Source organism: Oncorhynchus masou, chromosome 5 (genome assembly GCF_036934945.1).
Source record: "Oncorhynchus masou masou isolate Uvic2021 chromosome 5, UVic_Omas_1.1, whole genome shotgun sequence".
Classification (NCBI taxonomy): Eukaryota; Metazoa; Chordata; class Actinopteri; order Salmoniformes; family Salmonidae; genus Oncorhynchus; species Oncorhynchus masou.
In genome coordinates, this window is record NC_088216.1 from 64,340,044 (window position 1) to 64,364,888 (window position 24,845).

A 24,845-nucleotide genomic window follows, 5' to 3' on the forward strand; every position below is an offset into this window, starting at 1 on the left:
CGACATTCTATGTGCTCATCATCTTTTTTTGTGAGTCACCCCAAACATATCTTTTTGAGTAGTGTAAAAGACTTTCCCGTCAGACATGACTGACACAGTGATAACAGTAGTTCCTCTCATATCGGTCACTCATTGACAGCTCTGGTGTTGGGCTTGTCTGTGTTTGTCATTCAATCAAACAGCCCTTCAGAGTGTGTGTGAGTGTTTGTGTGTGTGCTTGTGGCTGCATGTGTATATGCTGGACCAGGGTAGTGAAGTGAACTTAGACCAGCAGTCGCTCTGTCCTTTAGAGCTCAGGACAAAATTACATGCTGCCAGTGAGCTGTTGGGGATGGGTCTGATTAAACAATCAGAGGGGAATGGTATGGTTTTAGCAACCATTTTATCCCCTAAATGATGAACGTGGGCTAACAGAAAGAGAGAGACAGCAGGTGAGAGAGAGATTGGGTACTGTATGTGTGTGTGATGAATGATTAACCTTCATTTGTACCACAGGGTTCAATTATCGGGCCAACTATTTTTTCTGTATATTTCAACGATGTCGCACTTGCTGCAGGTGATTCCCTGATCCACCTCTACGCAGATGACACCATTCTGTATACATCTGGCCCTTCTTTGGACACTGTGTTAACAAATCTCCAAACGAGCTTCAATGTCATACAACACTCCTTCGTGGCCTCCAACTGCTCTTAAAACGCTTGTAAAACCAAATGCATGCCTTTCAACCGTTCGTGACCGCACCCGTCCGTCCGCCCGACTAGCATCACTACTCTGAACGGTTCTGACCTAGAATATGTGGACAACTATAAATACATAGGTGTCTGGCTAGACTGTAAACTCGCCTTCCAGACTCATATTAACATCTCCAATCCAAAATCAAATCTTGAATCGGCTTTCTACTTTGCAACAAAGCCTCCTTCACTCGCGCCGCCATACTTACCCTAGTAAAACTGACTATCTTCCAGATCCTGGACTTAAGCGATGTCATCTACAAAATAACTTCCTATACTCTGCTCAAGAAACTGGATGCAGTCGATCACAGTGCCATCCGTTTTGTTACCAAATCACCTTATACCACCCACCACTGCGACCTGAATGCTCTGGCCCTCGCGACATATTGGTTGCCAGACCCACTGGCTCCAGGTCATCTATAAGTCTATGCTCGGTAAAGCTCCGCCTTATCTCAGCTCACTGGTCACGATAACAACACCCACCCGTTGCACGCGCTCCAGCAGGTATATCTCACTGGTCAACCCAAAGCCGAAACCCCCTTTGGTCGCCTTTCCTTCCAGTTATCTGCTGCCAGTGACTGGAATGAATTGCAAAAATCGCTGAAGCTGGTAACTTATATTTCCCTCACTAACTTTAAACATCAGCTATCTGAGCAGCTAACCGATTGCTGCAGCTGTACATAGTCTATCTGTAAATAGCCCACCATATCTACCTACCTCATCCCCATATTGTTTTTATTTACTTTTCTGCTCTTTTGCACACCAGTATCTCTACTTGCACATCTGCTCATCTATTACTCCAGTGTTAATCTGCTAAATTGTAGTTACTTTGCTACCATGGCCTATTTATTGCCTTACCTCCTCATTCCATATGCACACACGGTATATAGACTTTCTTTTTTTTCTATTGTGTTGTTGACTGTACGCTTGTTTATTCCATGTGTAACTCTGTGTTGTTGTTTGTGTCTCACTGCTTTGCTTTATCTTGGCCAGGTCGCAAGAGTAAATTAGAATGTGTTCTCAACTAGCTTACCTGGTTAAATAATGGTGAAATAAAAATAAATAAAAGATATATCATTATGAATGGAAGGTAAAGGCTAGCTTTGTCTTTAGCTGTTTGTCCCCTATACATGTGTGTGGGTGTTTTCTGGGCTTTCCCACAGCCCAGGGGTGTCATTCCAGCCCCAGAGGAGACAGCCTCAATAAAACATAGTGTTTTTGCTCAATAAGTCCTTGTTAAGGCTGCTCCCATGCCACACAGCAGATAAATCACTAAAGCAATATAACCGAGGCAAGCAACTCCTGTATTAACATTCCAGATCTAATAGTATTACCAGAGGGTTGCAGAAAATATTCTGTGTATGTTGGTAGGCTGAGGCATCACTGCTCATCTGAGGGCTTGTCAAGTCATCATCAAACCTTTGTGTCTCACAAAACACACTCCCCACTCTGTTCTGCCGCCCCTTCTCTACCACAGACATGCTGCCTCAGGGTCACATCAAATGACCTCTATCGCCCTCCCCCTTCCTTCACTCTACCTACCCCCTTCTGTTTCTTTATATTTCTCTCTCTCTCTCTGTCTCTCTCCCTCTCTCTCTTATCATTGTTTATAGCTGTAGTTATGTGCTGATTGGGGGTGGTGAATGAGAACTTTTACCTTCGTCTCCTCACACCTTGTTAATTTTCCCCTCGTCAACAAGTCCCAACAGCTGAGGACGGGAGCCATTCACATGAGAGAAAAACACTCACACAAGTCACATCCAATTTACTTTTTTATTTGTTTCTTTCAAGGAACACCCGCCCCCTGAAAATCAAATCAAATCAATGTTATTGGTCACAGTTTAGCAGATATTATTGCGGATGCAGCTAAATGCTTGGTACAGCTTTAGGTCCAAACGTGTCTAATTAACAAAAACACACACACTTTCTCTCTCTCTCCGTAACGTAAGGGGGAGGTACGACGGCAGCTCTGTTAATTAGGGGTGACATGATGTTTATGTAACCTCCAAGCCTCCCAAACCAGATGCAATTACAGGCCCCTGGTCCCATTGACCCCAGCCCACTGTGGAATCCACACAGCACTCTGCCTCTCTATCCCAGGCAAGAGCCCGGCTGGTCACAGGGCAGGAAGAGGGGGATTGAGCCAGAGTTCAGTCTCTTTCACAACTCTCTCTGACGGTAGCCCTGGCGCTTAATCCAAAGTGACGGCCACTTCAGTGGATACGGCGCAGGGCCCCCCAATTTCCGCCAAGACCCCACGGCAGGGGAAGGTGGGTTCAGGAGGGGTAGTAGAGAAGGCTGGGGCAGGGGCGGCAGACTTAATGTGGCCCAGTGAGGGAGAGTTGAGGCAGGGGCTTCATTAAAAGGCTTTACTGAACTCTGAGGTCCCTCATTAACCCACACAACAACCACTCACGATCAAACTATCAAAAAGAGGTGGTTCTTTCAATACAAACATTAAATTAGCCAGTTATATTAATTCATCTGAGAGATGCTTTCAATAATTATTAATTGACTGACTCTAAAGGAGGCGGCATAGTATTGTATACTGTTTTCAAATGTGTCAAAAATGCGCTGTAAGAGGCACATATCAAATTAAATCAAATCCAACTTTATTTGTCACATGCGCCGAATACAACAGGTGTAGTAGACCTTACCGTGAAATGCTTACTTACAAGCCCTTAACCAACAGTGCAATTCAAGAAAGAGTTGAAAATATTTACCAAATTAACAAACGTAAAAAATAATAAAAAAGTAGCACAATAAAATAACAATGACGAGGCTATATACAGGGGTATAGGTCAGTCGACGTAATTTGTACATGTAGGTAGGGCTGAAGTGACTATGCATAGATTAATAAAGAGTGAGTAGCAGCAGTGTAAATAGTCCGGGTGGCCATTTGATTAATAATACATATACTGTATTCCGCAAAATGCATAACTGTTTCTGCCTCTTTAATACCTTAGATCTTCCTTGCATCTCAAATCAAATCAAAATGTATTTATATAGCTCTTCGTACATCAGCTGATATCTCAAAGTGCTGTACAGAAACCCAGCCTAAAACCCCAACAGCAAGCAATGCAGGTGTTGAAGCACATTGGCTAGGAAAAACTCCCTAGAAAGGCCGAAACCTAGGAAGAAACCTAGAGAAGAACTAGGCTATGAGGGGTGGCCAGTCCTCTTCTGGCTGTGCCAACTCCCTCGCTTGAAACATAGGGAGTCACATCAGCTTAAGAACTAAAGGAGGAGGTAAAGGAGGAGGAAGTTGTATAGTTGAACACGGCCAATATACACAGTAACATAGGGCTTTGGGGAGCCCAGCCATAGAAGGCTCCCCTCAGTCCAGTGCTGTTCATCGACTACAGCTCGGCATTTAACACCATAGTGCTCTCCAAGCTCGTCATCAAGCTCGAGACCCTGGGTCTCAACCCCGCCCTGTGCAACTGGGTACTGGACTTCCTGACGGGCCGCCCCCAGGTGGTGAGGGTAGGCAACAACATCTCCACCCCGCTGATCCTCAACACTGGGGCCCCACAAGGGTGCGTTCTGAGCCCTCTCCTGTACTCCCTGTTCACCCACAACTGCGTGGCCACGCACGCCTCCAACTCAATCATCAAGTTTGAGGACGACACAACAGTGGTAGGCTTGATTACCAACAACGACGAGACGGCCTACAGGGAGGAGGTGAGGGCCCTCGGAGTGTGGTGTCAGGAAAATAACCTCACACTCAACGTCAACAAAACTAAGGAGATGATTGTGGACTTCAGGAAACAGCAGAGGGAACACCCCCCTATCCACATCGATGGAACAGTAGTGGAGAGGGTAGTAAGTTTTAAGTTCCTTGGCGTACACATCACAGACAAACTGAATTGGTCCACCCACACAGACAGCATCGTGAAGAAGGCGCAGCAGCGCCTCTTCAACCTCAGGAGGCTGAAGAAATTTGGCTTGTCACCAAAAGCACTCACAAACTTCTACAGATGCACAATCAAGAGCATCCTGTCGGGCTGTATCACTGCCTGGTACGGCAACTGCTCCGCCCACAACCGTAAGGATCTCCAGAGGTTAGTGAGGTCTGCACAACGCATCACCGGGGACAAACTACCTGCCCTCCAGGACACCTACACCACCCGATGTCACAGGAAGGCCATAAAGATCATCAAGGACAACCACTGCCTGTTCACCCCGCTATCATCCAGAAGGCGAGGTCAGTACAGGTGCATCAAAGCTGGGACCGAGAGACTGAAAAACAGCTTCTATCTCAAGGCCATCAGACTGTTAAACAGCCACCACTAACATTGAGTGGCTGCTGCCAACACACTGACTCAACTCCATCCACTTTAATAATGGGAATTGATGGGAAATGATGTAAAATATATCACTAGCCAATTTAAACAATTCTACCTAATATAATGTTTACATACCCTACATTATTCATCTCATATGTATACGTATATACTGTACTCTATATCATCTACTGCATCTTTATGTAATACATGTATCACTAGCCACTTTAACAATGCCACTTTGTTTACATACTCATCACATATGTATATACTGTACTCAATACCATCTACTGTATCTTGCCTATGCTGCTTTGTACCATCACTCATTCATATATCTTGTACATATTCTTTATCCCCTTACACTTGTGCCTATAAGGTAGTAGTTTTGGAATTGTTAGCTAGATTACTTGTTGGTTATTACTGCATTGTCGGAACTAGAAGCACAAGCATTTCGCTACACTCGCATTAACATCTGCTAACCATGTGTATGTGACACATAACATTTGATTTGATTTGATGATGAGAGATGACAGGCACTTACGCATACTGCCAACAGGACACAAAGCTATAGCATAGATAAAGCCTGTAGCTCGTATCCCCAGTCATCAGTGCACAGCCTGGCACACCAAATGATGCGTCTCATACAGACAATTAAAGAGCAAATCAATGCTGCTGCTTGGATGAAATAATGGAGGTGCAGTCATCTGCAACCACAAAGCACACAGTGGAAAACATGCACAGCTACCATAGTTACAGGAGACAGCCAGTGATTGGAGCATGTTTCTCCAAGATCCCAAAGATGAAAAAGGTAGGCCAATCACACAGACCTGTTTTTGATTAAATGTTATTATTCACTGGAAAGACAGTGGTCTCTTACTAATTGTCCCATTACTGTTTTGGGTGCAGTTATAATGTAACTCATAGAGGGAATGGGGATCACAGTGATTTCAAGGCATATTATCAAAGACTTTATAAGCTTCAAAGTAAGATTAGAGCTGAGTGGGTGGATAAAGTGAGGGCCTGAGATGTTACGACTATAATCACTGAGCAGCAGTCAGGGGAGGGAAAGTAGTGAGGGAAAGTAGTGCTCACTCAGCTACTCTATCTGAGAGCCCTGATGAGCCCACACTCTGAGGACCAACAGGCCATCAAACCCTGCCTGAGACATCATCAACAGTCCTCTCACTTCCATTTAGAACGGATCTGCATACTGACTCCACACTAGAGAAAAGTTAGACTGCATCATCGTGTGTGTGTGTGTGTGTGAGAGAGAGAGACAGACAGAGACAGACAGAGAGAAGACAGGCTATGTGCCCACTGACCACAAATTGAGGTGGAAACTGAGCTACACTTACTAACCTCCTGCCAAACGTATGACCACATTAGAGACACATATTTCCCACAGCTCACACAGACTCGCAAAGAATGTGAAAACAAATCAAACATTGATGAAACTCCCATATCTGTTATGCGAAATACCGCAGTGTGCAATCACAGCAGCAAGATTTGTGGCCCGTTGCCATGAGAAAAGGGCAACCACTGGAGCACAAACACTACAAATACCACCAATATTTATCTGTTTATTCATTTTCCCTTTCATACTTCAACTATTTGTACATTGTTACAACACTGTACATAGCCAATAATATAACATTTGAAATGTCTATAATATTTTTTTACTTATGTGACTGTAATCAATGTTCCCTCAAATTTTTCTCGGCACTGAGAAAATTTCAGGTCCGCTGAGCGCAAACTTGAACATTGTGAAAATCTGTGCAACTTTCAGCAAGCGTTTACTGTGATCACTGAGGCTGTACCCGCTTTCAGTTACAGTTTTAACAGTGGCCAAGTAGGCTACTGTGACTATTTGATCATAATGTAGGCCTACCAGAGTGGCCTACCATCAAAAACAATGGAGAAAATGCATCTCATTTTAACATGGACATATCTGTTCCATCATTCAGCCTACAGTAGCAGCCAATATGTGGTGTTAAATGTAGGTCTAGATTCCATGAGACTTTTGAGGGGAAAAACATGCAGGGCTGGACATTAACCTGTTTATCCACGTTTCCTTCAGACAAGGAGGTGACTGGAAATGGGGTTGATGCAAGAAACCACTTTACAAAATAACATGCATTATTATTCCCATACCATTATTACAGTGAATCAGACAAATGATGCTACCCTCTGCCTATTGGCTACTTCGATTATTCAAGCATGTCTCTCTTATTCAACACTGCCCCTTTAAGACATTAAAAAAAATGTCTTTACCTGACTCGATTTCAAAGATGTCTAGGAATGTACATGTTTTGTGCTCTTGTAGGAAGCATTCACTCCCCTATTGCTGACTACAAATGATCTATAACTGGGATAATAACTCAATAACTAGCAAAGGATATGAACAAAATGTGCCCACGTGGCTACATGCAGCTCTTGCTTTGATCTCAGAACAAGTGCATCTACTCAAGACCACAGCTATAAACACAGTCCAGTTCCAAGTAAATGGCACAGATCCATATGGCCATGGTGCCACGATCGTTGTTAGAATAAATGGACCAAGGCGCAGCGTGCGTAGAGTTCCACATGTTTAATTATTGAAACTCACCAAAACATTACAGAAACAAACTAAATGTGAAGTAATGGAGTGCTCACAGACACTACACAAAAACAAGATCCCACAAAAACCCAGTGGGAAAATGCTGCCTAAATATGATCCCCAATCAGAGACAACGATAGACAGCTGCCTCTGATTGGGAACCATAACAGGCCAACATAGAAATGAAAAAAACTAGACTACCCATCCTAGTCGCACCCTGACTTAACCAAAATAAAGAATAAAAATGATTTCTAAGGTTAGGGCGTGACACATGGTCTATTTGAATATAGGACTACTGCAGCTCTGATTGGTGATGCCGCTCCTGTCTGTGTAGAGTACCGGTTGAGTATTGTGTGTCAGTGCAATAGAATCCTACTCTGATGCGTTCTGCCTACAACAAAATATATTGCATAGTTTGTTTTGTTTCGGTATGTGGCATTGAAAGTGGCTAATATTGCGTTGATTTGATCACAATTGCCACAGTAAAGGGAAACGTTGATAGTGTTAACTAACAGGCAGAACCTGCCCATCCCAAGTGAAGTTCAATCTCGTGCTTCTCTCTATAGTCCCGGGGGAGCTGCGCGGCAGTCTCACGACTACTGCTCGCCTGCGCACGTGCATATCTAAGAGAGAACATTGAGTATAATGTTTACTGATGGTTTATTTCCCTTTTGTTTATTGTCTATTCCATTTGCTTTGGCAATTTAAACATATGTTTCCCCAGCCAATAAAGCCATTTGAACGTAATTTAATTGAGAGACAGAGAGAGACAGAGAGAGCATAAGGAAGGGTCTACACACCAGCCTGGTTGGTTGTGATGTTGACGGAGGAGTACTGTGGTGAGTAGGGGCTCTGGTCAGAGACACCGTTGACGGCCTGCACCTCAAAGGTGTACTGTGTGTGGGCCAGCAGGTCACTGATGTAGACCCGGGGCTCAGTCAGACCCAGCTGGCGGGGTACAAACTGGACGTTGTCGCCACAGCGCGTGCAGCCTCCGCGGCCCCCTCCACAGCTCTTACAGATGATGTTGAAGACCACGTCTTCACGACCACCTGACTCCCTAGGATGCTGCCACTCCAGCATCAGAGACGTCTCATTCACGATGGACAGAACATTCTGAGGAGCAGACGGCACCGCTGGAGAAACACAGACAACATACAGTCAACATCTTAGTTGGTTTCTGTGTGGAATGTGAGAAGCATTGACAGAAGTCTCATATGTAGACTATGGTTTGCCTACGGACTTGAGGTGAAAGACAACAAAAAAATGTGGAGAAATGGTAGGGACTCAATCTACTCTAGTCACTTCAAAAGCACTACTTCATGACATTTCATTTAGATGTTGGCAGGGGAATTATGTTTCCTGTGTCCTTGGAGTTCTGGGGGGTGAGAATACCAGAGCCAGTGTCACCCTACTCAAAAACCCACACGCCCACAAATACAGTACAGTCTCTTTGAGGTCTTTGCCTGGTATGCTCAATATAAGAGGATGCCCATTTAAACACACTGATCTTCAACATGAGGTGACTTTTGATGTCCATTATGCCACATGTCTGTTTCAATCCGTTAGTTATGTACAGCAGAGCACCAAGTAGACGTGCTGCAAGACAGAGAAAGTGACTGTTCCTCAAACTCAGCCACCTCTTATAGAGGCATCACTGTTTGAAAGTAACATTCCCCATGGCATCACATTTGACTGACAGCCCAAACAAACGCACAATGAGTACTGTTTATCTTTTACGGGCATGTGCAGCTAATTAGGGAGGATGCTCTCTCCAGGGCTAATGAGATAAACAAGGAAATTCCCCCCGCCCACAAACTCCTAAACCTGAATTGATCACTTATTTAACCGCCCTTTTAATTGGCTCTCATTAAGAGACTTCCAGGCCTGGAGCAGTGCCCATCGAGGCCCTCTGTCTGTCTGTGTCTCTCTATCATGCGAAACAGCCTCGTAAACATCATCTCCTTCCCGGGGAGGGTTGGGATGGGCAGCTAATGGCCCCAGTTAGCTCGCGGGCCACTCGAATGGGCCCGTTTCCCTTCTTTAATCAGCCCGGGCCCGCTGTGTTTAATACCAGCGACGTGACGCTGCTTTCTCATTCAGCTGCTCTGCTCCCAGAGCCGGGCTTATGCAAATCTCCTTTGTTGGAAGCGCTCAAATCTTTCTCTCCCTCTCCCTTTCACAGAGGAGGGAAGATTTTTTTTTAAACTGCCAGGGTGGTGAAAGGAGCTGTCTCTCTTCTCTTCTTCTCTTCCCTCTCGCTCACTACTTCTCTTCCCCCTGTCTCTCATCTCTCGCCCTTACTCTTTTCTTAGCACACTGTATATACTGCATATTCCTCTCTCTCTCTCTCTCTCTCTCTGTTTCTGTATTTCCCTCACTCTTTCTTTCTCTTTTCTTAGACCCTCCGTCAACCACAAATTCCAATTCAAATGGCTTCATTGGCATGACAAGAGGAATATTGGCCCAGTCTATTCTCTCCGTCTGTTCCCCTACAATGCTGCATGGCCTGGCCCAGTAACCTCTGCTTTGGCTGAGGGCAGCAGGGCTCTGTGATGTGAGGAGGGGAGGGTGGCCTGTGTGTTGGGCCAGACCTGTTGGCATGAGCTCTATGAGCATGTCAGTGCTGGGTGTATGTGAGGGACTCCTCTCTGACCGGACTGTTTGTGCTCAGAGAAGCTGTGGTATCCTTTGATTTCTGATTCCTGTCAGTTCCTCAGGGTGTGAAATTAAAAGAGTGTGAGTGTGCGAGCGTGCGTGTGCATGTATGTGTTTCTGTGTGTGCATTTAGTTGACAGTACGTACTTGTGCAGGGCATCTGGATGGGATCTGAGTCGGTGCGATAGTAACCGTTGCGGCACACACAGTTAGTGGCTCCTTCGTTGGTGGTACGGCTGTTGATTGGACACTGCATGCAGGATGCATCACCCTGTATAGGCTTGAAGAAGGCCGATGGACAAGCTGAAAAAATAACAAGAGAGAGAGATGAGATATGAACATATGACCATTTACACATTTCATGTTTGGTTGGTTTTAATCCCTGTTTGTCTGCATCTCACTTTACGAGATATGCCATCCAGCCGCCACAATGCAAAAGAATCCCATGTAAGGAGCTATGTGGGGATGACAACTGTGTTTTTCTTTCATCATTCAGCTTGCTGACAGCACGCTAGTTGCCTGAGATCTTCTGGAGTAGTCTACTTCCTGTTAAGTGCAGTCTTTAAAGTCCTGAGTGGGAGGAAAATATACAGCCATGGATAGGGATGACGATGATCACACACCACTGCATCGAAACTGTGTGTGTGTGTTCGTGCACGTTCAAAAAACAGTGAAGCACTATCATTTACAGTGAAACTCACTATTTCTGAATGATCTTTGTCTTTACCTCAGATCCACCTGCCCTGCCATGCACGCAAATGCACACACACTGTGGAACCCTTCCCAGAATGCACAGCAGCACCTGCTCGAGCACCATGTCAAGAGCTGTTTTTGTACTGGGGCCAAACCAGCTGAGGTTGGTTCAGCTTGAGATAATCACCACCCACCTCTCTCTCTCCATCCGGAAGAGGATGAGATGGAGTGGTGTGGGGACGAGCTAAAGCAACGAGCTAAAGCAACACGTGACAAATTGACACACAGGAGGTGCCACACTTATGAATGACCTCCACAGTGTTCTGAATGTCCATATACCAATGCTACCAGAGAACTATCTCTGTTGTCATTGAATGAAGTTTAGCTGCATCAATGTGAAGGTAGTATATAGCTTGTTAACACCATCTTCTAAAATGTGTTCACAAAACAATAGTAACATAATTTAAGAACATCTAAAATAGATGCATAGGCTATTCCCATGAAACTGAGATCAAATGGTTGGCATGCAGATGCAGCTTTCACCCATAAAACGTGGAGAATTATCATTGACGATTGGCAGTGATGATGGCATATTTTGTTGTTTGAGGGTATTAAAAAGAGGATAATTTCTAGGTATAAGCAAGAGTTTGCATTTGGAGGATGCATTTTAGCAATAACATAGCCCAATATTATTCAATAGACTACATCAGTCAGTACACACTGACTGTAACGTCATTTACTCTTTGTTTTGCCCTCCGGCACCTAAAACAATACATCTACACCACTGAATACATTATGCAACATTGGAATCGGTCAGGAACCCACAGAGCAAAAAAAAAAACTTTCTGGAGGGATCCTTATTCTGTTGAATACTCTGCATCATATCTCATCTCACAAATTCACACTACTTTCCATAATCTCACACTCTCACTATGTTCCATATCTAGTCAAAATAAAACAATCATATCCCTATCCATCTCTGGTCTGAGCTGGCAACTACAGCTGGGTTAAAATATGTGCTTTATTGGGAGAAGGTCAAATCACAAGGCAGAATAAATCTGGATTCAATCCCACTGTTTATACTATAAGACAGATCCCAATTCCCAGTCACCATGCTGGAGCACCATGCTGGAGCAAGATTACTGCTCTTTTCCAATCCCAACTCCCCACAAACTCTCTGTAGAACACATCTCAATCATCATCCTCCCTTCAAAACTGCTAAACACACTATTGCACTTCTGCGTTTTAGTAACCCTGTCCCAAAAAACTGTCTCACACCCACATACACACACAGAGAGAGACAATGTTCCGTGAAGCTGATGCATCTTGTGGATAGCTAAAGCTAAAATAAATATTCAGCGAGAGGCTCTTGACTTGGACGAGATCGTAGTCATAAACGTCAGCCGCAGGAAACGGTATTGGATATAAATACTGAGAAAATCTGATCGAGCTCTTAAATAAATATTAGTCTTGACATGTTTTTTTTCTCACGTGATTGATGAAGGAAAGTGGCCCGGTACAGAGTGAAACATGAGGCCGGCACATTCACACTGCCAGTCACCAGAGTCACAGAATGAGGCCCCAGCTCTGTGGATTGGGACTGGGACTAAAGGACACAGTGAAGTCTAAGGCAGTGAAGAGGTCAGAGGAGCACGATACCAAAGGAAATAGCAGAAAGGGCCAGTGAGAGGGAAAGGAGAAGGGGTGGAGCAGAGGAGAGAAGAAGAGAAAGACAGAAGGCAGTAGGCACTGCTTAGGATTGAATGAATGAGTGTGTTAAGGAGTTTAGGCCAAGTATGTTTTATATGGAAGAGAGAGTTGGGAAGGGGGCACAGTGTCAAAAACGAGCTCTATTGTTTGGTAGCCAGATATGGCCAGGAATGGCCAGACAGACATACAGACCAGGCTGTTTTAGGTGTGGGCTGTTTTAGGCAGGGACGACTCTAGCCTTTTGGGGGCCCTAAGGAAGATTTGGTAGGGGGTCCTTTCACCAAGCCGGCAAAATGTTTTAGTGGCACTTGACGGGTCATTTTGCCATGGGATGGATTTATTTGTGTGCAATTTTATAACAAATGTCATGTAATTCTCCTTAATTTTCTATGGGGCAGATATTTAAAAAGAAATCATCTACACATCTACACATCTAGCCATAGGGAGGAGAGAACATTCAGTATTTTTATAACAAATTTCATGCAATTATACTCATTTTGCCATCGGGCAGCAAGACTGTTTTGCTGTTTAAAATGTAATTCCCTGCAATTCTACACATTTTGCAATGGGATGAAGATACATTTTTGTAGTATGAAAGCTGTTTTCCTGCAATTTGACACATTTTGCCATGACTAATGGTACAGTATCTGAGTGAGAGTGACTGACAAAATCAATGGGGGCCCCTTGGAGGTCAGGGCCCCTGGGCACATGCCCTGCATTCCTGGTCGGTATTTGGCCATGTTTAGATAACTGCCTGGACTAACTTGCCAATCAAAAACTTGTTATGGCTATTGAGTGACTGCCAGTGACAAGAGAAAACAAAAGAAAAACTGCTGATGCATAGACACATTTTTTTACTTCCACCTTGAGTATTCTACTATTTTAAAACTCAACAGTTGAGAACCTGACTGAGTTCCTTTTTCTGGGTCAGGGGCCCCCTAAGCGATTGCTTATGCCTGGAGCCGGCCCTGCCGCCAGGGCCTTTATTTTTGGGGTGGGTGGGGGGGTGGGGGAATTCCACAAGTCTTTCAAGAGGCTGTGTTGGAGGGCTGATGAGCTGCTTGGTGTCAGATGTAGCCTGCGGAAGAGTACAGAGCTCTGATTAAAAAGCAGATCAGCACTTTGATTCCCTCCTTGCTCAGATTGGTACTGTTGAGCTGTTTGATCACAATCTCCTTCGAATCCCTCAGTCGACATGTAAGGGCGAAAGTCTTCTTTGGTTGTAGCTTCCAACTTCAGACATCCCTCTGGCAAGGGGAAGTAATATGAGGGAAATATTCATTGCTGGAGTTTTATATTCCCTTCTCTCTTGTATTCTTTTTAAATACAGTACCAGTCAAACGTTTGGACACACCTACTCATTCAGGGGTTTTTACTTAATGTTTTACTATTTTCTACATTGTAGAATAATACTGAAGACATCAAAACTATGAAATAACACATATGGAATCATGTAGTAACCAAAAAAGTGTTAAAGAAATCAAAATATATTTCACATTTTAGATTGTTCAAAGCAGCCACCCTTTGCCTTGATGACAGCTTTGCAAACTCTACTGTATGTCTATTAATATCATTAGATAAATAAGCAATTTTTTTCTCAGCTCTTAGAACCCATGGATTTTGACAGAAGTGATGAAACACCACATTAAGTCAAGAAGAAAAGGCAGACAGAAACATTCTAATGGAATTTATAAACACTTCGGATTTAATTTAGTGGCAGCCATGTCAAAGGGTCCAGATCACCTCAAAGTGGTTCCAGGCACACGTCAGAAAAGGAAAGGCTTGGCTGTCACATCTCAATGACTGCTGTTCTCCAGCGCAGAGGCAACACAGTGACTGGATAGAGGCCAACCCATTCTGTCTGTGTTTATGACTTCTAATAACACATCCTGACATAAAGAATTTAATTGGAAGTACTGTAGGCCCACTGTAAAAAAAAAAAAATGGTATTGTGAGAAGTGAGTCCTCTGTGCCAGAGAGCCAGTCAGGTTTTACAGCAGGTAATTTTCTAGTTGTTTCAAAAGGTTCCTGTAAGTTTTAGCCAGTCAGGCAGATTTATGTCAGAGGAAGGGAAAAGACACTGTATCCACCCTAGTCTGCATTTGTGTGTGAGGTGGGCCTCCATTGTTTTCAGTGACAATGCTGATTATGAAGCCAGCCACTCTACTGGAAGCATTCTGAGCTGCTGGTGCATCTGGCTTCTCCAGCTCAGTTTGCTTACACACAAACACGCACACACGCACAGACGCACAGAAATACATGCAGGCAGCCCAGCAGCAGAACTATGAGCCCAGACAGCCAGGAGGAACAGAACAAAGGGCATTTTGTCTTTCCATCATGGCCGTCTGAGCAGTGCAGTGCTTCACCATGGCTGGGGAATCATCTGGCTGAAACAGCCACTAATCCAACCAGAGCAGGTCTATGGAGAAAACCCATGACCTGTTCCACACCTCCCTCCACCCTGTCTCCCATCCCCCAGCAACCCCGCCCGACAGAGAGGTCCTTTGTCCAGCAGGCCGGAGGACTGCAGCAGTGACGGTGACCACCCCCCACCCCCTCTCCTGTTTCCCCATTCCTCCTATTCAGCTGCTCCACAACCAGCCCCTAAAACTGCTGCATTTAATGAAAGCAGCATTAAAAAGAGACAAGGGAGAGAAAGAGGGGCAAGGTGTGTGTGTATGTATGCGTGTGTCCAATGCTCGTGCGCGTCTACGTGCGTACATGCGTGTGTGAGTGTTCATTACATGTGTGTGTGTGCTTCTGTGTGTGAATCAGGGATGTGTGAAAGAGAAAAGGTTGGAGAGAAAAAGAATTGGAGGTGTGAAGGTTTGTTAGCACAGCAGAAAAAAGTGCTGAAAGCAGTGGAAATGGCCAGAGTCACAGAGAGGACCACTGTAGGGAGAAACGGGCTTATGCACGGCTTTCCTGCTTTCTGTCTACTGTCTCTGTCTCCTGTATAAACAATTTGGATTAATTACTGGGAACTACATATCAGATGTTATCCCTTAATAAGGATAGACCATAAAGAGAGAGGACTGTTTTGTGCCATACTTAAAGTCCAGCGATGGAGCAGATCAAATCCAAATTAGATTAGGAAAAACAGTCAGCTATAATAGGGACAGCACGCAAATATGAATGATTTACTCTTTGCCAAAAGTCTCTGTAGTGGTCACATGTGAGGAGAAGCTAACCTTGTGATGGGCCTAAGGACAGCATCCATAACGTAGGTAGGAGGTGTTTAGTACAACAGCCAGTCTGTCCCCTCAATGTAACCTTTCCCATAGGGAACACACTCTTTTTGGCTGAGCGGCAACGCGGGGCCCTGGAATTCAATTAGGGCCCGGGCCACGCCAGCTAATTCAATCAGGACGGTGTGAAAGCAATAATACAAATGGCATTCGCTTCACCCCACACATGGGCACAAATTAGATATTCACTTCCCTCTCTATTTTTCCCTGTCTGATGCAATTAGCGTGCCTGAATCTTGCCGTGGCTCGCACTGGGGAGTAGGGTGTGAGGCTGACCATCAATGATCTACTGGATGTAAATGAAGCTTCTCTCCATGTCCTGGATAGGACAGGAACACTTCCAGCGTGAGTCGGATGCCCACTGTCACTACTGAGGAGAGGGCTGGACTGATCGGGTGATTCAGAGGCTGGGGTCGGAACAGCAGCCCCCCCCTCTACGCCCAGTGATGGCTTGGCTCCTGTCATCTTACATTCTATGCATGTGTGTGTACACTACACATGTATATAGCCCTATTGGGTGTCTGTGTTTTCATTATCAATGAATGTGTGAGTGTGTGTGCCTGCAGAAGGATGTGGAACACGGAAAGTGACTATTCGTCAGTGTCCCTGCTCTAAGCCATGTCCCCTCTACAGTTGTCAGTGAGCTCTCCTTAGACAGCATCCAGCCCAAATCTACCCAGCGGGCGCCATGGAGACAGATTAGGTGCTCCGGTGGAGCCCATGTGAGCAGGAGATTAGTAAGAAATGTGTGAGACACCTGGGAAATGGTCTCTCAGTGGGCAGGCTCACCAGCATAACAGCTGGAGAGGAGAGGGCCCAGTTTTACAACACAAACTAGACATCCAGCACACACACACACACACACTACTCACAGTATAACTTTATAAACAACCCCTGTCCACAGCCCACAGGTCAATTTCACCTATCTATATGTCTCCTACAGTAGGTGCCAAATACGAGGCTCAGATGTACCCAGGTTTCCCTCCATGTGTATACCTACAGCACAACTGTGTTATGGTTAAGCAATCAAGGACAAAAAGAACATGTGACAGGCCAACATAGAAGCTCACAAAAAAATCATCTGTTGGTGGATTAAAGGTGTTGTAACCTGATAACACCAGTAAAGCCAAACATCCCCATTCATTATGTCTATTTCTTCAGCCTTCTGCATGCTGGATTGACTGTGCCTTGACTGTGCTTGACTGTGCTCGCGATTGACCGATTGACTGTGCTGCCGATTGACTGACTGTGCTCGCTCTGATTTGACTGTGCTCGCGTACCGATTGACTGTGCTACGATTGACTGTGCTTTGACGCGTACCGATTGACTGTGCTCGCGTACCGATTGACTGTGCTCGCGTACCGATTGACTGTGCTCGCGTACCGATTGACTGTGCTCGCATACCGATTGACTGTGCTCGCATACCGATTGACTGTGCTCGCGTACCGATTGACTGTGCTCGCGTACCGATTGACTGTGCTCGCATACCGATTGACTGTGCTCGCGTACCGATTGACTGTGCTCGCGTACCGATTGACTGTGCTCGCGTACCGATTGACTGTGCTCATTGATTTTGACGTTAGTTGTGCAATTTGACATCTAACTAAGATGTTTGGTGCAGTATTTTATATTGAAAAACGATTTGTCTCTCGTTGAATGACAACAGACCCTTCATTGTTGAATCCCTACTGTTGACCAATCACAGACAAAGGGGAATATACTTCGTCTACTGACTTCGGCTTGCCTCGAGAAAAATGTTTTTCGTGCACAAGCAGCCGAATAAAAAACTTTCCATAGACCAAAACGAACAAAAAGTCATAATATATGCACAAACTGTTACAACCTTTTTCGGAAGGAAGCCCACGGACGCCTTCAGACATAAAATGCAAACACAAACCAACACACACCTCTGAACGCACTTGGACCATCTCCCGATACTGTATCGTTCACATGTGGCAAACATTATCTTTCTAATTCAAACAACATAGTGTTCCTTGAGTTGGAACACAGCACAGTCATCAGGTCATAAAATACCTAAAAAATGTGAAATCAGCAAAGGGAAAAGTATCTTAACCGCAGTATTTCCATAGTGTCTGATTACTACCATGTGTCTATAGATGAAAAAGAAAGATGAAAGGGGAGAATCTCTGGAGCCATACATTCAGCACGGTAATAATGTCTGGAATTTTCACTGCATCTTTTTTTCTCTCTAATTTTTTTGAGAAAAGAAGCAGATATGGGGAATGGTAAAATTACAGGCATCTGAGCAGACAGATACACAGAAATCGTGAAGGGTCATTTCATGCAGGCAGATCACTTGACAATTTGGTCTCTGGACAGTACTAGGGGCCAATTAGGTTGGCGGTGGACATCCATAGTACATGGGGCTACAGATGGTTGGGGTGTGGCCAGGGAGAATCAGGCTGACCCCTGTGAGAGCATTAATCTCCATTAAAGATGCCCTGTCAACCTCAACCTGGCTGCGGCAACATCTCCTGGCTGAAGTCACAGGAGCTATATCTAAAGCCAAACTTATCTCTGAATATGATCAGCACAAGACATAGCTGAACAGGAACATGAATACAGTTTATACGCTGAATAGCCTGTAGAGATGACCATTGTCACACATACAAAACCCCTTTTTGACACATTGAGTTACACAATGATACGTCAAGTGGAATGTAGGTGGTATAACTCCCCAACTAAAGTGAAAGCAAACATTATACAACATTATATTCACTGATGTCGCAGTAGTAACGAGGACAAAAGAGTCTACTCCTGCCATTATCCACACAAGGCTTTTCTGACAGGTGCTAACAGGAGTTACTGTTTGTAGACATCATCTCTACTGTCTTTGTACGACAACAGCTCACACTGAAGGGGTTACATAAAGCACATATCTCCCAGACTGAAATTTGTTAAAAATATTTAGCCTTTTTCTCCCCAATTGGTAGTTACAGTCTTGTAACATCACTGCAACTCATGTACGGACTCGGCAGAGGCGAAGGTCGAGAGCCGTGCCTCTTCCAAAACACAACCCAGCCTAGCCGCACTGCTTCTTCAAACAACGCCCACTTAACCCAGAAGCCAGCTGCAACAGTGTGTCGGAGGTAACTCTGTACCCTGTGTATGCTAGCTAGCTAGCTTATAAAACTATAACCCATTGTTGATGTTATTAAGCATGGATGAAGTGGTGATACATGTGCACAATTGAACTGCTGTTCTTATGGATTTTCTAAAAGTCCTTTCATGACTGTTGAAGAATGTTAGCACATCATATTGTACTAAGAGTCATTTATTGATCTTGACTATTGCAATTTCTTTTTACTGGCTTCATGGGGGAGTAACATTACATCAGATTGATTTTACATCGGTCACCAATATTGCAAACCTATTATTATAGGATCATGCATTAACTTCTCCAGCTTTACATTATGGTAGTCAACATCGTGTTTGCTTTGTCGTGTAGAGAGGAGAGCTACATGTTTTTATTTCAACAGCTACAGGTTTTGGAAGATACTTTTTTTCATTAAAGACACTAATACATAGTATTGTATGAACTGAACAAAACATTTGGAATTTATAGTTTATTATACACCTCACTTTTGAGAAAATGGCCTGAATGTTGTGGTACCAACTGGAGAGCTCTTCCTTTTCTGCACCCATTCAGCATCGTTCACACCCTCTTAAGCTTTATCCGACCCATCTATTTATGGGTTGATCTGAGTGTTTTGTACGAACAACAGCAGTCAAGCACCCAAGCTAACTGGCTAACTTGCTAGCTACATCCAGACACAAATGAGAGAACAGCTCATTGAAAATGACTCTCCCGAGCAGTGCTGGTCATGCTGTTTTTATGTTATCCAGAGCTTTGGTGACTGTAACTGTGCTACTGGCAACAATTCAATGACGATTTTTTCCCTTATGTTTACTGACACCGGCCATATTCAATGGTGTTGAAATTCAATCAGTTATTTTGCTTTTGCACAATCATACGAGATTGCTCTGAACTCGGAGTAGATGACCAGACTGACTTTATTAACGCACCCGAAATGGTTACTTGCATAGTGGAGTCTTTTGTTAAGACATGTAGCTAGCTAGCTAGGTAAACAATGAACCATACTCGTTACTACCCTGCATGAATCTGCAGGTAGCTAAACAACCAGGTTCAATGTTAGCTAGCTAACATTAGAATATAACTAGCCAAGCAAATGACTCTGAGATATGAATAATAAGATCATACATGTAACGTCTGTGGCTAAACAAACTAGGCTCATAATTTAACTATTTTATTCGTATTTACAGATGGCATATACGTTTGTTATTAAGTCACATGAAAGTTCACAGAAGGTATTTCTGCCATTTTGATAAATATAAAAAGATTACGTTCAAATGGCTCTCGTGTGAAGTAGTGACCTACGACCTACGCCTAGTTTCCTGAAAAGGGTCACAAAAAGTATTTTTTCTGTCTCATCAGACCACAGAATAATTCGCCTTTTGGTGGACTACAATCAAGTTGGAGTGGCATCTCAAGGATGATCAAAGGAAATTGGATGCACCTGAGCTCAATTTGGAGTGCCGTAACAAAGGTGTGTGAATACTTGTGTAAATGAGATATTTCTGTATTTCATTTTCAATAAATTTGCAAATACTTTTAACTTTGTCATTATGGGGTATTGTGTGTAGATGGGTGAAAAAAAAATATTTTGAATACTTTGAAAACTATGAATGAATACTTCCTGAAGGCACTGTACGGTACATATCATTGATTGGAACACTAATCAATGTCTTGGATAATGAAATCATGCTTGTTGCTTTATGAAATGTATTGTCGCATCTGAAATTGGGGGGAAAGGGAATCAGACAGAGCACGCACGCAATCACGCAATCACGCAATCACACACAGACACACACACACACACACACACACACACACACACACACACACACACACACACACACACACACACACACACACACACACACACACACACAGCTATGATACATGTGTTTATTTTAGGGAGGCGTGTCTCCACTCTTTATGAGTTTTGACTGTGCGTGTCAGATCTCTAAACTCCCAAATGTGCCCTTTTCTCAAGGACAGGTTGTTGCCTGGGCAACATAAGCCCCTACCATGAAGGACCACACCGTTCCGCATGCTGCATCCAGAGCCCCGATCTGTGATCTGACACACTGTCTAGAACAGGAGGAGGTTGTGGGAGAGGATGAGGTGGGAGAGGAGGAGGACCTCCAGGGTGTTAGGGTGTACAGAAGTAGGATCTTAATTGACCTGTGACCTATATTGTCACAGCAAAATAATCCTGCAGCAACAGGATTTGCACGTTAAATCCATAATGCTGCTTGATCGACAGTTAGGCTATTATCTGGCCAAAAGTAGGCTACATGAAAAGTGGAATACTGTTAACATAACAGTGTGTTACTGTGGATTTTCAGTGAATTTATGAAATTTATGAAAATCACAAAGCTCATCTGCATTTCCTGAGGTGCAGAAAAATTATATATTATACGACTATATTTTATGATTAAATTACAAAGGGACTCTCTAAAGATCTCAACGTTTCAACACATTGCAGCTTGGGCAACATTTATTGAATTCTAGTCAATGATTTGTTAATTGAAATCATCCGTACCAAAATCACTGGGCAGTATTCCTCTACCCAGCACTTAAGAAAACAAACTGGATGTGGGTATCCCGGGTAGGTGAGAAGCATGCAGGGATGGATCTTTTGTTGCCCAGAGGCAGATGCAGGAAATAGCTGACAGAAGCTGTCTGTACTGTGTGCTTGGAGGAGGGGAGGAGGGGCTTCTCTTTATATATTTCTCTCGCTCTCTCCCTCTCTCCACCCAAACAAAGCCAGTGAGCAGTACCAGCCAAGCCCAGCCCTCAGTGACAGAGGCTCCCCAAGGTGGGGTCTGCATGATGGACAGGTGGCATAAAAGGACTGTGTTGCCCGTCACTGGAGACAAGGGGGCGACACAGGGGAGTGGGAGGAAGGAGGGGCCACATTTCAAGGAGCAGCTGGCGTTGAATCCTGTCACTGTCGCTGTGTAACCCTTCGACAAAAACACACGCACATACAAGCGCTTGCGCTCACACACACACACACACACACACACACACACACACACACACACACACACACACACACACACACACACACACACACACACACACACACACACACACACACACACACACACACACACACACACACACACACACACACACGCACACACACACACAAAGACACCTCAGGCAAAGGACAAAAGATAAGCAGTGCCATGAGCAAGACCCTGGGTCGCATGTCCATAAACTGTCTCATATGTGAAACTTCCTATCCCTAGAGTGTATTTATTAGAGATTATATAACTTTTGACCACAAGGATTTAATGAGACGATGGGGAGTCTGAATTCTATTATCCATTCAATCTTCAACAGAAAAAACAACAGCTGCACCGAGCCCACCTAGTCACACACACACACACACACACACACACACACACACACACACACACACACACACACGCTAATATGCATGCAAAGTGTGTCCCATAAAAAAAATATATAGATATTTTAAGTCATGGTCATCATGCTAGGATGTACTTCCTGCATAGTATTTCAACAAACAGAGGTTCCCTGTCCACCTACAATAAATACAGGTAGGCCTGTACAGTTTATACATATCATTTTGAAGTATTATGTTGGCAAGGAACCATCTTGGCCTTTTGGAGAACGAATCCAGTTCTCAGTCATGGACAAACAACTTTCAGGAATGAACCCTCCTGTACTTGATATTGCATAATGTCAATACAGGATCCAAGCCTCACAGAGCTGAAAAAAAAGTCCCTATTCCCCCCTGCAGAACTCAAAACGTCCCCTATCTTGTGTCCCATATGCACTTTATTAGATACTTTCATTTGTCAATGGGTGTTAAAATGATCCAGTGATTCATGAAAATATGTGTAAAAAAATGCAACACAAGAGGTAACCACCAAAACAAGATTCCACCTGGTATCTCATCTCACACTGAGACTTTAAACAAACAGTGCAGCAGGAGACACGCGCACACACACACACTGTTAAATAACAGCTAGCTCCCCTAGGCCACTACACCTGCATCTGTCTCAATGGCTGAAGATTGTTCAGAGGTGATTCAGTTGAAAGGTTTAATGCCGCCTATTTATGGGTGGAATACATTACATGGCCCAAACATGGATCCAGAGTGAGGTGGTGCCCTGGCAAATTTACACTGAATGAATGGATCAACTAATTAGCCTTTAAATATGTCATTAATTCATGGAAAACAAAGGAAGCCTCTGCTATTCATCTTGGTGCTCTAAATGTCTTCCACCCTCCATGACCATGTCCTTAACCCAGTTACAGAAGGGGCCGGGCCAGCCGGGCATCCCTCCATTTGTCCTAATCAATGGAGCCTGTTCAATCCAGACCTAGGGGGTCAGTGAAATGAAGTACCCCGCTCGCACTGCAGAAGGTTGGGGCCAACATAGACTGGGCATGAGGGAGATGAGCATGGCCTCTGTTGTCATGGTAATGCTGGCTAGCCGAGCCACCACCACTGCTGCTGTCTCTCCCTCCCTGTCCCCTCCTTCTTTATTTGGCAGATCCAAAATGGTTGCACAGTGGAACAACGACACTCATCCATGACACTGGAGCAAATATACTCCAAAATTAAATATACACATTTTCACTCTTAATTTTCACAGAGAGGATAAAACCCAGATGGAATGGGAGAAGGGGTGTCCATGTCGGAATTGTTCCCACAGACAAAACAACCCATATGTCTCATAGTCAACTCATTAAGTAACATAGCAAGCATCAACAATGCATGCAATCAGTGGTTTGAGGTCAGTGCAGTAATCACTGACCTGGGAAACAGATATATGATACAGAGGACCATTCCCCAAGGCTGGGAGAGCCCCTAATACAGTGCCTTCAGAAAGTATTCACACACCTTGACTCTTAACACATTTTGTTGGGTTACAGCCTGAATTTAAAATGGATTACATTTTATTGTATTCACTGGTCTATATACAATATCCCATGTCAAAATGGAATGACGTTTTTTTTTAAATTATTATTACAAATTAAGAAAAAATGAAAAGCGGAAATGTCTTGAGTCAATAAGTATTCAACCCCTTTGTCAAGGGAAGCCTAAATAAGTTCAGGGGTAAAAATGTGCTTAACTAGTCACGTACTGTAATAAGTTGGATGGACTCTGTGTGTGACAATAGGTTTTAACATGCTTTTTGAATGACTACCTTATCTCTGTGCCCCACACATACAATTATATGCAAGGTCCCTCAGTTGAGCAGCGATTTCAAACACAGATTCAACCACAAAGACCAGGGAGGTTTTCCAATGCCTTGCATTAAATATGGATCATGGTGAAGTTATCAATTGCACTTTAGATGGTGTATCAATACACCCAGTCAGTAAAAAGATACAGGCGTCCTTCCTAACTCAGTTGGGTTATTTCATAGTTTTGATGTCTTCACTATTATTCTGCAATGTAGAAAATAGTCAAAATAGAAAAAGAATAAATAGTAAAAATAGAAAAACCCTGAAATGAGTAGGTGTCCAAACTTTTGACTGGTACTGTAAATCTACTTGAAAAACTAATGACAAGACCTGTAAATCGTTGAGCTTGAAGAATTTACAAAATAATAATGGGCAAATGTTGCACAATCCAGGTGTGGAAAGCTCTTAGACACTCACAGCTGTAATCACTGCCAAAGGTGCTTCTACAAAGTATTGACTCAGGGGTGTGAATACTTATGTAAATGAGATATTTCTGTATTTAATTTTCAATAAATTTGCAAACATTTCTAAAACATGTTTTCACTTTTTCATTATGGGGTATTGGGTGTAGAAGAATTTGAT

At 43.8% G+C, this 24,845-nt stretch overlaps 1 protein-coding gene across 3 annotated transcripts in view; it reads right to left on the minus strand.

Moving 5' to 3' along the window:
• Positions 1-24,845, minus strand: part of LOC135540083 (ephrin type-B receptor 2-like) — a 154,347-nt gene that overhangs the window by 32,893 nt on the left and 96,609 nt on the right. For 2 of the 3 annotated variants that reach the window (XM_064966424.1, XM_064966423.1), the window contains exons 4-5: positions 10,419-10,574; positions 8,414-8,749 (exon numbers count right to left, since the gene is read on the minus strand). In XM_064966424.1, coding sequence (XP_064822496.1) covers positions 8,414-8,749; positions 10,419-10,574 — 492 coding nt within the window. Of the gene's footprint in view, positions 1-7,654; positions 8,237-8,413; positions 8,750-10,418; positions 10,575-24,845 lie in introns of those variants that run through there. The other variant, XM_064966425.1, reaches the window with a different exon arrangement.